This window comes from Tursiops truncatus, chromosome 8 (assembly GCF_011762595.2).
Source record: "Tursiops truncatus isolate mTurTru1 chromosome 8, mTurTru1.mat.Y, whole genome shotgun sequence".
Taxonomy (NCBI): domain Eukaryota; kingdom Metazoa; phylum Chordata; class Mammalia; order Artiodactyla; family Delphinidae; genus Tursiops; species Tursiops truncatus.
Window position 1 is genome coordinate 58,967,737 of NC_047041.1, and position 14,373 is coordinate 58,982,109.

General features: G+C 44.3%; 1 protein-coding gene and 1 long non-coding RNA gene across 5 annotated transcripts in view; one reads left to right on the forward strand and one right to left on the reverse strand.

Annotated features, from left to right (window-relative positions):
• RNF121 (ring finger protein 121) overlaps positions 1-11,853 on the reverse strand; it is an 82,287-nt gene extending 70,434 nt beyond the window's left edge. Inside the window, exon 1 of one of the 4 annotated variants that reach the window (XM_004312370.4) lies at positions 11,747-11,853. In XM_004312370.4, coding sequence (XP_004312418.1) covers positions 11,747-11,809 — 63 coding nt within the window. In that variant the 5' untranslated portion in view covers positions 11,810-11,853. Of the gene's footprint in view, positions 1-7,435; positions 7,514-10,678; positions 10,790-11,746 lie in introns of those variants that run through there. The other 3 variants (XM_019939540.3, XM_073808532.1, XM_033862384.2) reach the window with 3 other exon arrangements.
• Positions 11,854-11,921: 68 nt separating this feature from the next.
• Positions 11,922-13,970, forward strand: LOC141279355 (uncharacterized). Its single transcript, XR_012333440.1, has 2 exons — positions 11,922-12,499; positions 13,073-13,970. It is a non-coding gene; the product is annotated as an uncharacterized lncRNA (long non-coding RNA).
• The last annotated feature ends 403 nt before the right edge of the window (positions 13,971-14,373 follow it).

Here is a 14,373-nt window from a genome sequence, read left to right on the forward strand (position 1 = left end):
TTCAGAGACCCAGACCAATGTCCGGACCTCTCCCTTGACTCTAAGCTCATATTTCCAACTGCCTAATTAACAACACCACTTAGATGTTTATGTAGCCATCTCAAACTTAACATGGCCAAAATTTTTCTGCATTTCCTCCCCACCGCCCAACAAAAATTTCTCCCAGTCCATCCTGTTTCAGTACACAATAACATCAGCCATGGTGTTGCCAACTACAAGTCAAAGCAAAACAAATTCATAAAACCTGAAAGTCAAGCTTGATTATTTCTTTCCCTTACGTCCCATATCCAATCCACCAGCAAGTCTTGTAGGCTCTACTTCAAAACATATTCTAATTTCATCCACTTTTCTCCATCTCTGCCACCCTACCCGCCCCGCCCCCAAACTCCAAAACTATCATTTCTCACCCAGACTACTGCAATAGTCTCTTAACTACCCTCCTCGAAAGCCTTCCTACAATCCGTTCTCCTCAAAGCAGCCAGAAAGACCTTTTTGAAAAATGCAAATCAGCTCACCTCACTCCTATTTTTAACACCATCCAAAACTTTCATTGTACTCTCAATAAAATTCAACAAATTTAGCAGTATCTACAAGGCCTTACAGATCTGACTCTGCTATAAACTCCTTGACTTCATATGGTACTATTTTTCTCTTGCTCACTATAATTCAGTCCCATTGGCCTTCTTTTTTGGTCCCAAGACATGCCTAACTCGTTCCCACCGATTTATACTTGCTTCTCCCTCCACTTGACACACTTATGCTTCCAAATCTTCAAATTGCTAAGTCTTCTTCATTCAGGTCTTAGTTCAAATATCACCTCCTCAGAGGCATTCCATAAACCACCGTATTAAAAGTAGCACCTCTCCTCTAGTCGTTCTCTATCCTATCACCCTACTTTTCTCAGAGCACCTATCACCATTTGGAGTTATCCTGCTTATTACTTATTCATTACTTGCATTTCCCCCATTTAGAAAGTAAACTTCACAAGAGCAAGGACCTTGGTTGTCCTGTTCACTGCTGAATTACTGGACCTAGGAATATTCCTGACATCCTGAAGTCACAAGTATTTGAAGAGGGGAAGAATGAATAAACAATACAGATTACATACTTAATAAATGCTTGATGAATGTGTGAGTGAATGAATTAGGGAGTGGAATGGAAAGGGAAAAAAAACAGTGGAAGCACTGCTATTTAATATTTTTATAGCCACTCACTTTTCTCCACCCTCACTGCCTTTGCTCTTGCTCAGATCCCCACCATCTCTTTTTTTTTTTTTTTTTTTTGCGGTACACGGGCCTCTCACTGTTGTGGTCTCTCCCGTTGCGGAGCACGGGCTCCGGACGCGCAGGCTCAGCGGTCATGGCTCACGGGCCCAGCCACTCCGCGGCATGTGGGATCTTCCCGGACCGGGGCACGAACCCGTGTCCCCTGCATCGGCAGGCAGACTCTCAACCACTGCGCCACCAGGGAAGCCCCCCACCATCTCTTAGACGACTGCAGTACTTCCCAACTAATTTCTTCTCCTTTCCCCAAGCTGAGCCCTCCAAAAATAACTTCCACACTTCCACCAGACTTGATCATTCTGAGACATAGATCTGAACATGTTATAAGCCCAAGCTTCTTCTTATGTTGTTAGAAAGGCCTCGCCAACCTTATCACTCACTGCTATCCCCCTACATTTAACCTATACTCCAGTAATGCAGGCATTCTTACAGTTCCCAGAATATTCCAGGTTGTTTAATGCCTCCAAGCCTTTGCATATCTTTTCATTTTGCTGGACCACTCTTCCATACCTCACAGACTTTTGACTACCTACTGAACTCAAACTTACTCCTCAAGAACCATCTCAAGCATCTTCTCTGTTAAGTCTTTAATGATTCCCCCAAGCAGAGTTAATCACTCCCTCCTTTGTCACCACAGTACATAACACATACTTATAATACACTACCATCATTTGTTTCCATGTCCGTCTTTCCCTATGTGACTATTAGCCCCCTGAAAGCAGGAGTCATGTCTCCATGTTTGTGTCCCCAGCACCATATCTGGCATATTCAAGCACTCAATAATTGCTGACTGAAGGAATGAATGGATATATCTTAACTCCTCAACCTGGTGTTTAAAGTCAACCTCGGGACTTCCCTGGTGCTCCAGTGGTTAAGAATCCGTCTTGTAATGCAGGGGACGCCAGTTCCATCCCTGGTCAGGGAACTAAGATCCCACGTGCTGCAGGGTGCAGCATAACTCGAGAGCCCACGTGCCACAACTACAGAGCCCACACGCTCTAGAGCCCACGCACCACAACTAGAGAGAATCCCGTGCATGCACCACAATTAAGTGAAGAGCCCACGAACCGCCAACAAAAGATCCCACGCGCCACAACGAAAGATCTCACGTGCCACAACTAAGACCCAGTGCAGCCAAATAAATAAATAAATATTTAAAATAAAATAAAGTCAACCTCATATTGGCTCCAACCCATGTTTCTAGATTTAGTACTTAGTCCTCTCTTACTTGCTGATTCCCCAAACGCATCCTTCTTTCTCACATTTACTTGGGGCCTTTATTCCTGATGCTCTCTATAGTGAAATTTAAATCATCAGGTGGCTCCTTCTCCACGAAGTCTTCCCTAACCCCTCCAATGAGATTTACTTCCCAAATAGCACTTTTTTTTTCAATTGATAAGGTATTTAGAACTTATTTTATAATTATAGCCTTTCCAACTGGACTACATGTACTATTTTTCTAACTGAACTGTATAAGCTCCTTGAAGGTATGAAACATGAATTAGCGTCTTTCCTCTCAACCTAAGTACCTAACACGGTAGCTTGCACAAAGCAAGCAGGTATCACTAAATGTTTAATTAGTGGAGAATAGTATGTTTAATAGTATGCTTAAAGATATCATGCTTCCACTCCTTCATATATGTGCTTTTAGCTTGGTGTAAACCGGCCTCCTAGCCATATGATAAACTTTATCCCTCCTTTAAGAATCAGCCCAATGACATATCATCTCTGAAGTCTCCCCTAACTCTCCCAAATACACTTTCACACTCCTCCCATGCACCTGTGATACCTGTATATAGCTCTACTCATCACACTACATCGTCATTATCACTTGATGGGTCCCTCTCCCCACTAGACCATAAACTCTTTTGGAGCACAGATAGTCTCTTTAACCATTTATGAATCCCCAAGACCAAATAAAGTATCTGGCAAAATTAAATGCTCAATAAATATATGGTGAATTTTGAAAACAGTAAATCCATGTTATAGAGTACACCAGCAATAGAGATCATGGAGTCACATCACCAGGTTCAAATCCCAAGTCTACTTACAAGCTATCCAACCTTGAATAAATTACTTGGCAGTGCCTCAGTTTTCACTGATCCGGAAGGTGAAGACAATAGTATTAAAATATAATTAAAAGAGTTAATGTATGTAAAATGCTTGGTATAATGCCTGGCATTATACCAGTATGCAATAAAAAAGTTAGCTATTATTTGTTATCATTAGAATAGAAGGAGAAAAGTCTGCTTCTGCAAGGCGCTAAATGACAGGCTCAGGAAGAGGTTAGGTTCAATCCTATGGGCAATGGAAAATAAAATGCCACTGGAGACCTCCTTAATAACAGACACATTCAGTTATTGAGAATATCCTACTGGGAAGGGGGAAGGAGGGCAGAGGGAACACAAACCTTGGCAGGGCTACGCTCTCTGCTTCCAGCTTCCCCTTTCCCCACTGGTTCTCCCTAGTTGCTCAGGACCAAAAGCCCCATGGTCATAACTCAGCATCCTCCTGGGAAAGCTGCACTTTAGAGGGAACTAATGAGTTTATGGTTACCTACAGATTTTCCTCTGAGGAGCAGAGAGATAACAAATGACTTCAAGAAGGGAAAACACAAAAATAAAATAGAGAAGAGGAATGATGCTGGATGGCTTATCCTGGGTTGGCTTTCATGGAGTAAGCTTTCAGGACAAATAGCCCCAGGTGGACTGAGACTAAACTCCTCAGAGGCATTCTCTGTCAGTGCATGTGCCTCCATGGGTCAAAGATGCAAAGAAGCAGGATCTGGAAAAGGAGGACTAAAAAGGTGACGCTACAGAAATAAGAATTCTAGCTCAGTATGAAGAATATTGCAACAGGGGAATTCAAAGAGGGAACAGGCTGACCACAGAATGATAAGCTCCCTATCATTAGAGGGATTTAAACACAGACGAGGTGATCACTTGCTGGGAGTGTTCAACATGGGTGGATGGACTAGATTTAAGATTCAAGTTCAGGGCTTCCCTGGTGGCGCAGTGGTTAAGAATCCGCCTGCCAAGGCAGGGGACACGGGTTCGATCCCTGGTCCGGGAAGATTCCCACATGCCATGGAGCAACTAAGCCTGTGCGCCACAAGTACTGAGCCTGCGCTCTAGAGCCCACAAGCCACAACTACTGAGCCTGAGTGCCGCAACTACTGAAGCCCATGCGCCTAGAGCTCGTGCTCTGCAACAAGAGAAGCCACTGCAATGAGAAGCCCACACACGGCAACGAAGAGCAGCCCCCACTCGTCGCAACTAGAGAAAGCCCACATGCAGCGACGAAGACCCAACGCAGCCAAAATATAAATAAAATTAATTTATTTTTAAAAAAAGGATTCAAGTTCAATAAGCATCTGAATATCTACTCTGTGCTAGCCACTGAGAGAGATTAGGTGCTGGGAACACAGAGATGAAAAATGGTATGGTTCTGTCCCCTCAAGGAGTTCACTGAGCGATGGGGGAGACAAACAAAACAACATGGTAAGTGTTGATAGATGTCTATACAGAGTGCTGTTGGGGCGGAAAGCAGGTCCTCAGATACTGTGCCTATGACTCACTGGTAAGGAGGAATATGGCACTAATTAAAAACGAAAATGCTTCATAAGCAGTTTATAAGCAAATAGTACTGTCAGGCACTACTGTGTTATTGCCGGAACAGAGTACATCAGTTAACCTTTGCAATTTAGTCAACACTTCCTTAAACCTGAGTAGAATCCATATCTACAAACATTCTCATTTATTCAACAAATGTCTGCTATGCGCCAAGAACTGAGGAATGTAGAGAGATGAAAACGATAGTCCCTGCACTCAAGAAGTTAGAACATTCCTCTTCATTTTTTCTTCCTCTCTCCTACCCTCCTTTATTGACCAGAGGACACCTTAAATTCCTTCTGGAAGTAGATGAGTTATTAAGTAATGGGTTAACCAAACAAATGACTGCAAAAAGTAAGAGTGAGGGACTCCTCTGGCAGTCCGGTAGTTAAGACTCCACGCTTCCAATGCAGGGGACGTGGGTTCAATCCCTGGTCCGGGGAACTAAGACCCCATATGCTGTGTGGCACAGCTAAAAAAAGAGCTGGGGATGGGAGGTTTATAATGGGAAACCAAATGGGAAGGAAAGACTGTCTGCAAATAGGGTGTCTGCCAGAGTATGAGACTCTGACTGCACAAAAAGACAAAGGTTACAGAATTGGAGGTTACATGTAGGCCTTTTTGTGTATAACTTCCCTATCACCATTTTTTTCTTCTCTCATCCCAAGATTATTTGCACAGATTATTAATAATAATTATACCTTCATTTGGTTATTCCCTAGTATCCACTGAGTACCCAAAAGAAACTGTAGGAAACACAAGGCACAGTAAAATCCTGGGATCCAAGACTTTCAAAGCTGCGGGAAACCTCTAGAAGGTCATCTAGTCCAAACCTATCATTTCACATATGAAGATTTAAGGTATGGGGCTTCCCTGGTGGTGCAGTGGTTGAGAGTCTGCCTGCCGATGCAGGGGACACGGGTTCGTGCCCCGGTCCGGGAAGATCCCACATGCCGCGGAGCAGCTGGGCCCATGAGCCATGGCCGCTGAGTCTGCGCATCCAGAGCCTGTGCTCCACAATGGGAGAGGCCACAACAGTGAGAGGCCCAAGAACCGCAAAAAAAAAAAAAGAATTAAGGTATGGAATCTTTCATGAGTTGGCATCTTCAAACATTTATTGAATCATACTCTATGTCAGGCACCAGGGATATAAGGATGGATAGGGCTTTCAAGGAGAACTCGGTCTCATGGGAGAGACTGACAAATAGCGTTACCCCAGTCAAATCACCTCTGTAAATGAAGTCCTACACTTATATAGTAGAAATGTCTAACATAAGACAGTATGGGAAGCATACAGTACTCACACTGCCCAGAGTGGTTAAAAGCACAGATGTAGGAGTCATCCTGGATTTGAACCCTACCTCTGTCACTTACCTAGCTGTGTGACAGTGGGCAAATTACTTAAACTCTCTATGCCTCAGTTTCCATATCTGAAGAATGGACATAACCATCATAATACCTACCTTGTAAGGTTGTGGTATGAAATTAGACAATGCATATAAAATACTTGGCACCAGGACCTGGCACAGAGTAAGTACTCTATATCATTTCACCTTTAGCACTCTCCTGCTGAACCCTGGCCTCAGAATCCTTCTCAAACAACCTTCTAAGCAGCTGTTATCATTTGGCTGTCTCTGCGACAAAACAAAATCTGCTATTTCTAGTCTAGAATCTAGGTCTATTGTTTACTACTCTAGTTTTTTTCCCCACTACATTATGCTACTACTCATTTTACACATCTTTAAAAAAAAAAAATCCAAAGATATATGGTCAGATGTCCAAGATTAAACTTCAGTCACACATGCGTCAATCCCTCAATAAGATCTTGGCTTTAACCAAGAATTCCTAGAGGAAAAAAATCCCTGGAAACAAGGAACATTTATCAAATGTCTACAGGGAGAGACCCACAGGAGGAAAAACAAAACAGTCCAAGATTACTACTTTGAAGAAGCATGGGATGGGAACTTCTACAGCCTCCCTGAGAAGATATAACAGACTTCTACTTCCTCCTTGATGTACCCATTACACATATTCCACTGACACAGCACCTGTGACACATTTTTGTACTTATTTATCACTCTCTCTCCACCCAGGCTAGTCTGTGAACTCCTTGAAGGCAGTTATCACACATTACCCATCTTGGTATGATCAAGCATAGCACAGTACCTGGCATACAGAAGGTGCTTCCAAAAAGTTTGATGAATTGATAAATGAACACAGAGGAAAACTATGAAACACAAGGAAAGAAGATATCATTGTAAATCAGAACAGTTCTACAAAGCAAGAGAGCCTTGGGCTAGAAGCTTAAAGTACAGGTGGGATTTGGAAAGACATGGGGGAAAGGAAAGGTACTCTAGGCAGACAGGACAGCACAAACAAAGACCTGGCGGTAATCAGAAGCATGGTACACAGTATGTTAGAGCTTTAGTCATGACTTAGTCCAATAGTTCAAATCTCATAGGGATGCTGTAAACATTCAATAAAAAAGCACATACTACTAAGGAGAGGAGCTTATTACCACTACTCAAAAATAATAATCACCTTTATGCCAGGCACCATACTGAGTGAAGGGACTGCAACAATGAGCAAGATAGACTTGGACTCCGCTCTCATGTAGCTAAGAGTCTAGTGGGGAAGACAGACAGTTAAAATAATGCTTGGTAGAGCTGGGTTACAGGAAGTACAGGGGGGCTGAAGGAACATAAAGTAGGGTCACCCAATCAGTTGGCAGTAAGAGAAAGCTCCCTGATTTTCAAAGTGTGGCTTGAGATACTCAAGGGGTTCTGAGTCCCTTCAAGGACCACAACGCTTCAAAGTGAGATTTTTTTTTGAATAAAGGGTTTCATGACTAAAGGTTTAAAAACAACCAATCTAGTCCAATCTCCTCTTTTAACAAGAATAAAACAAGGCCCAGAAGAGGCAAATTACACACTAAAGGCAATAATAACTCAAGTTAGCTGTAGGGTGAGATACCTGCTTTGAACTTGAGCTGGAAACTACTCACTACTCTGCATGATATCACATCATTTTGGCAGATGAACAATTACTGGGAGTAGACACATTCGGAATTCACAGGCACTAGCCAGGCAGGCAGGCTGGCCCTGATTGGATGTAGAAGTGCTTTTTCACCTTAGGTCCCAAACCAGCTCTCTGTGCCAAGATGATGCCTCCAATTCTTCTCATGGTTAGCCAGGTCCCCCTTCAAGAAGGAACTCACTGGCTCCAGAATAGGTCTGCTTCTGGGCCTCCAAGCTGGTACCCATGCTTTATCCTCCCTAACATTCTCAAGCACCCTGTGGTTTAGCAAGTTGAAGAACTTAGCCAGTCATCAAAGCGTTTAATACCTAGCCCTAGCCTGAGCTGGCTAGACCCATCTCTCATCTCCCTAATTGCCACTGGGCTCATCACTCCCCGTGACCAGGGGTTCAGCAGAATCAAATTATAGGTAAATTAAACGACCTGTGTAGAAAAACCAATATTCCTTTAGTTAACCCCCACTTTGAATCTCTCAGGAATGAAATGCTGCTTCACATTTTGGAGATGGGACTTTTTTTTTTTTTTTTCTTGCGGTACGCGGGCCTCTCACTGTTGTGGCCTCTCCCGTTGCGGAGCACAGGCTCCGGACGCACAGGCTCAGCGGCCATGGCTCACGGGCCCAGCCGCTCCACGGCATGTGGGATCCTCCCGGACCGGGCACGAACCCGTGTCCCCTGCGTCGGCAGGCGGACTCTCAACCACTGCGCCATCAGGGAAGCCCGGAGATGGGACTTTTGTATATTAAGAAAAAGGTAGTTTACTTTGGTAAGATGAGTCTGGCATGAGAAATGGAACCGAGGCGTTCAGTATAGTATGGCGGTGTAAAACTTAGTTCAGTATAGCACAGGCAGACCTGGGATGGAATCTGCACTTCCCCTCACAAACTGTGGAATCCTAGGAATGCTACTTAACCTCTCTTGCCTCAGTGTCATTTATAAAATGCGGTAAACACCAGCTAATTCACAGGGCTGCTGTCAGTAATGAGATAATGTAGGCTTTAAACAGGGGCTGGTTTATGGTAAGGGCTCAATAAACAGCAGGCTTTTCTATTGGTAGCTCTTTTCCTCTCAAAAACAGAAGTAGTGAGCAAAGCCTTAATTACCTTAACTAAATACTATAGAAAGTAATAATGAAACGGACAAAAGGAACATAAATAAACTGATGGCTGCTATTCCAGACTAGTTATCATGCTAACGGCATCTGATATTGGAAAACACAGGCCCGATATCCTAGAGAACAAATCAGAGCTTGCAATCTTTCCAAAGAAGTGGCAAGGAGTACCCTACTGCATCTTAGCTAGGCTATCCATTACTCTTTTATAATCTGAGCTCCACAATAGTCTCTCTACCAAGCAGAAGGTACTACAGGAGAGCAACTCTGATGCCATATGCTTCTTTATAAACCTAACCTTTAATTTTTCAACTCAAATCCATCTCCATCATAAAGATCTCACTGAATCCCCCAGCAGACTTGAGTGCTTGTCTCTTGTGCCCCACTGAATCTGTTACACACTTCCATTACAGCAATTATCTAGTATTGCAGTGGGCCATTTGCATGTCTCTTCTCTACACTATAAATTGGTAAAGATCCTGTCTTACTCATCTTTGGATTCCCAGTGCATAAAACACAGTAGACCCCCATAATTACAAATTAAAGGATGGATTTCACCTTCTCTTTCACTAGTTAAGGCTACTAAGAAACAGCTGGGGAGATAGAAGTATCGAAAGAAACTCATAAACTAAGGTCTGCCAGACCATACCCCTGCCCACCCCTCCTTTTTTTTGAGCTTGAAGGGATGTCTGTTCCTGCTTCTCAAAGTTACTTTTTTAAACACACAAGGAAAAGGATAGAACCATCCACACAGAATTTTCAGACAACAGATTATATTATTTCTCAGTAAATGAAACAAGGAACAGAAGTTTCTGGGATAAATGCTAGTGGTTACATATAAAGTTGACCTCTAGACATGACTCTCTGGAAGTATAATTATGATACTAGAAGCTCTTAAGTTCTTAAAACAATAAAGGAAAAAAAGCTAAGAAGCAAAAATCAAAAATGTTTAACATCAAAACTTTAAGTTCTTTTCTCCTTTGCCAAAACTTTTGCTCTTTATCTCAATGAACCCTGATATATGTAACTGAAATCTGCCCCCCCAAAGGAGAGCCCATGACTAACAAACCATGTATAATAACTTAAATACAGTACTTACTTTTTCAAGGCACTTTCAAATATATCTCATTGAACTACAACCAACCATAATCACAGAAACTTAAAGCTGAAAGGGGTCTTGGAAGTCATTTCCACGACTACCACACCTCACCAACCAAGTGGCATCCAAACATCCCTGGTCTTTAGTGACTGAAAGATATGGGTCTAAAATGCTTCTTTAAAAATCTCTCCCTGCTCTGACCACCTGCCAGTTTCTCAGTCTCCTCCCCTCCGCCTTAATGTTCCCAAACAGGTATACCAAAACCTCCAAGTCATCCCACCACCAAACAACAGTTTTTGCTTCTCAAGTCGACTTCTATTCTCTTTCTCTGGGCCTCATCCCCAATCCTCACCCCCAACACACAGCCAGGGCCTCTAAGATTCTGATCCCTCAGAGATCCCACTGGTTCCATCCCCAACAATCAATCCCCTTTCTCCTATTTCTCCCTGCCGTCCATATGCTGTCATGGGCAAAACCACAAGCACCCCTAGCCATGAATGTACCTCTGGCCTCAGAATCTTTTCCCTTTCCTTTCTCACCTCTCTCTGCTTCTCAGTGCTGTCCCTTCATTCCTTCAAACTCAATGTCTCCTTCCTCCTAGTGATTTCCTTCAAGGACCACTGGTAATTGAATACACCAGTTGTTAAATGCCTGTTATGTAGGTAAAGGGGACATATACCCTCAAGAGCTCACTCTCAAAGAACTTCTAAGTCTAGAAGGAGGGAAGAAGGGAGGCGGGTGGGAGGAGAGGGGAGTGAGGGGGGGGAGAGAGAGAGAGAGAAAGAAAAAGAAAGAGGGAGAGAGAATCACTTATCTGTTAAGACTCATCTCCTCTGGGAAGCCTTCCCTAGCCCAAACTGAATTGGTCCCCTCTTCTCAGTCCCACCATTATACCTCCGATGCAATGACTAGTCTTCTTATGCGTCTCCCACCACCATCCTGTGAGCTCTTCAATGGGAAGGTCCCTAGCACTTAGACCAGGACTCGGCACAAAGGGGATACTTGTTGTTTGTTAAGTGAGTGAATGAGTGAATTCCGATATACAGTTGTCCATGCATCCATTCGTTCTATCATTCGATGACCAAAACTTTACTGAGCCCACATTATGTACAAAGTTCTAGAATGTAAAGAGCTCTTACGTAAACATAACCCTAAGCCCTAATACTAGTAGATAAGCACTCTTCCGCGGTCCGCGTCCCCAGCCCCACTGAAAACCTAGACAGAGTCTCTTCCCTCAGTAAAACCCGGCTTTCCCTTGCAGGAGCCCACGCCCCTCCAACTCAAGCTACCTGGCGGCCCTCTAATCCTCCCAGGACCCCCACCTAATAATCCCAAATCTTAACACCCCAACCCCTCTGGCTTCTCTTCCTGTCCTCCATCTCCACCCTTGAGGTTACTGCAAGTCTTCTGCCCCACGACCGCGTCCGAGTCCCTGAGTCCTGGAGTCCAGGGTACCTCAGATTTCCCCCTCCCCGCACCCGTCTCCTGTTGGCTCCTTCCCTCTCAGAATTCCATCTCTCCTAGGACCCCCACTTCCGATACCTCCCCTCCCCTCCCTTCAGTTTCAGGTTGGGTCTCTCCTCTCCTCGACTCTTAACTCTTCTTACCTCATCCAACTCCCGTTCCCCGGCAGCACCTGCTCCAACCTCCACCTCCACCACCGCCGCCATTTTCACAACTCTCCCCCTCCCCGCAGGCCCCGCGCGAGCCAGCTGCTTCCGCCGCTCAAGTGCTCCTAGCCAATCGGCGGTGCAGGCTCCGGCAGAGGGGGCGGGACACCAAGACAGGCGGAGACCTGAGGCGAACTAAGAGACCATCTACCTGCTACCCACTTAAAGGTCAAGGAGGGACGGATCCCGTACACTTCTAACCTTCCGCGGGGGAGAGTTCTTGGAAAATGAGAAATCGGCCTTGTATTATTTTCAGTGCAACTATTTCACCAATTTCCCCCTTTGGAGAGCCAAAGAGAAGGGTCCCTAAACCGTCTACTTTCGCGACGCTCCCTCACTCTGGGCAACAGGAGTGAAGCGTGGAGACTAAGGACTACATTTCCTAGAATGCATGGAAGCTGACCCGGAAGTTTAAATTCCGCTCTCTCTAGAGGAGATTTGTAAGGAGTGAAGTATACATAAACCACCGAATGTATTTTCCTGGCAATAGCACATGCCTTCTTACCTAGGTGGGAGTCATTTCCGGAAACAGCGGCTTCTTGAGGCCCCAGAACGAATCACGGACTTCGGGAGGCGGAAGAGTGGCGCTTTGGGTCAGAAGGCGGAGGTCAGAGAGCAGAATTGGCAGGATAATGGGTTTGTGGCCCAGGATCTGAGGCAGAGGTGGCTCTTCGAGGCCCATTATCCCGGGTGAGGGTCGTTGGGGTTGTCGATGGGGAGGGGAATGGACGAAAGGGAGGAAGGGTGACCATCAAGGAAGTGGACAGAACAGCGCATTCCGAGGAGCCGTGGAAGTAGCGGCTTAGGCTTCCGAAGCTGAGAGCTGAAGAGCCTTGAGGGACTTGCACGGCCCCCAACTGCTTCTTAGGCTCTCACGCCTCAGGATCCACTTCACACAGCTCCGTACTCTTTCCTATGCCCACACTTTGCGTCCCCAGCTCCTACCTTTACCCTCGTCCTGTACACCTTATTCACTATGCTGCACCCCGACTTATAGCTTCCTAACTCATTTCCAACCCCCTGCCTCCTAACCAGGACTGTCAACTTTTGAGCTTCAGGGAACATTCTCACAACTCCTTTCCCCAGTTCAACTCAGCTAATTCCATATTATCAAAGCATTCCTAATAATATTATCTATAAGGTAAGGTTAGTCACAGATATTTATTAGAGCTTACTAAGTGTCAGGCACTGTCCTTTGTATTTACATAAATTATTTTATTGAATCCTGTTTATTTTAATTTAAATTTTTTTTTATTTTCTTAGGTTGCTCTGGGTCTTAGTTGCAGCAGGCAGGCTCCTTGTTTGCAGCTTACGGGCTCCTTAGTTGTGGCATGCGAACTTTTAGTTGCAGCATGCGTGTGGGATCTAGTTCCCTGACCAGGGATGGAACCCGTGTCCCCTGCATTGGAAGGCAGATTCTTAACCACTGTGCCACCAGGGAAGTCCCCAAATCCTCTTTACAAAAATAAAATAAAATAAAAGTACTTCTGCATACTATCCAAGTTTATATGTGTAACAAATATCTTTCAGTCAGTCGTTTGTATTTTAACCTTGTGTTACTTTATTTTTCATATTTCCATCTTTGATCCATTTGAGTAAAATTTTAAAAATATGTTATGAGGTAGGGATCTGCTTTTACTTTTCTTCACATTGTGAACCGGTTTTCTTTATTTCTTTTTTTTTTTTACATCTTTGTTGGTGTATAATTGCTTTACAATGTTGTATTAGTTTCTGCTGTATAACAGTGAATCAGCTATATGTATACATATATCCCCATATCCCCTCCCTCTTCAGCCTCCCTCCCACCCTCCTTATCCCATCCCTCTAGGTGGGAACCAGTTTTCTGAACACCATTTATTACTTCATCTTTTTCTGGCAAAATCGTGCTCTATCTTACAGTCAACTTAACAGGTTGTAAATTCCCATTTATATGAGTCTGTTTCTGGAATCTATTTGCTTGTTTCTATAGACCATATGTTGAAACACTGTGATTTTGTAATTCTTTTCAGAGTTGTTCTCCACCTCTTTGATCCATCTTTTTAGAATTGTCTTAGCAATTTGTGGCCCTTTATTGGTTGATAACTTTGTGGTGATTGCCAGCAACTTCTGCTGGAATTCTGATTAGAATTATGTTGACTTAATAAACTACTTTCTTCTTTTCTTTTTTTTTTTAATTTATTTTACTTATTTTTGGCTGCATTGGGTCTTCGTTGCTGCGTGGGGTTTCTCTAGTTGCAGTGAGCGGGGGCTACTCTTCGTTGCTGTGCGCAGGCTTCTCACTGCGGTGGCTTCTCTTGTTGCAGAGCACGGGCTCTAGGCGCGTGGGCTTCAGTAATTGTGGCACATGGGCTTGGTAGTTGTGACTCGCAGGCTCTAGAGTGCAGGCTCAGTAGTTGTGGCACACGGGCCCAGCTGCTCCGCGGCATGTGGGATCCTCCTGGACCGGGGCACGAACCCGTGTCCCCTGCGTCGGCAGGTGGACTCTCAACCACTGCGCCACCAGGGAAGCCCCTAATGTATAATTTAATTTCAGAGTAAAACAGATAAAAGTGGTAGCATTGTTA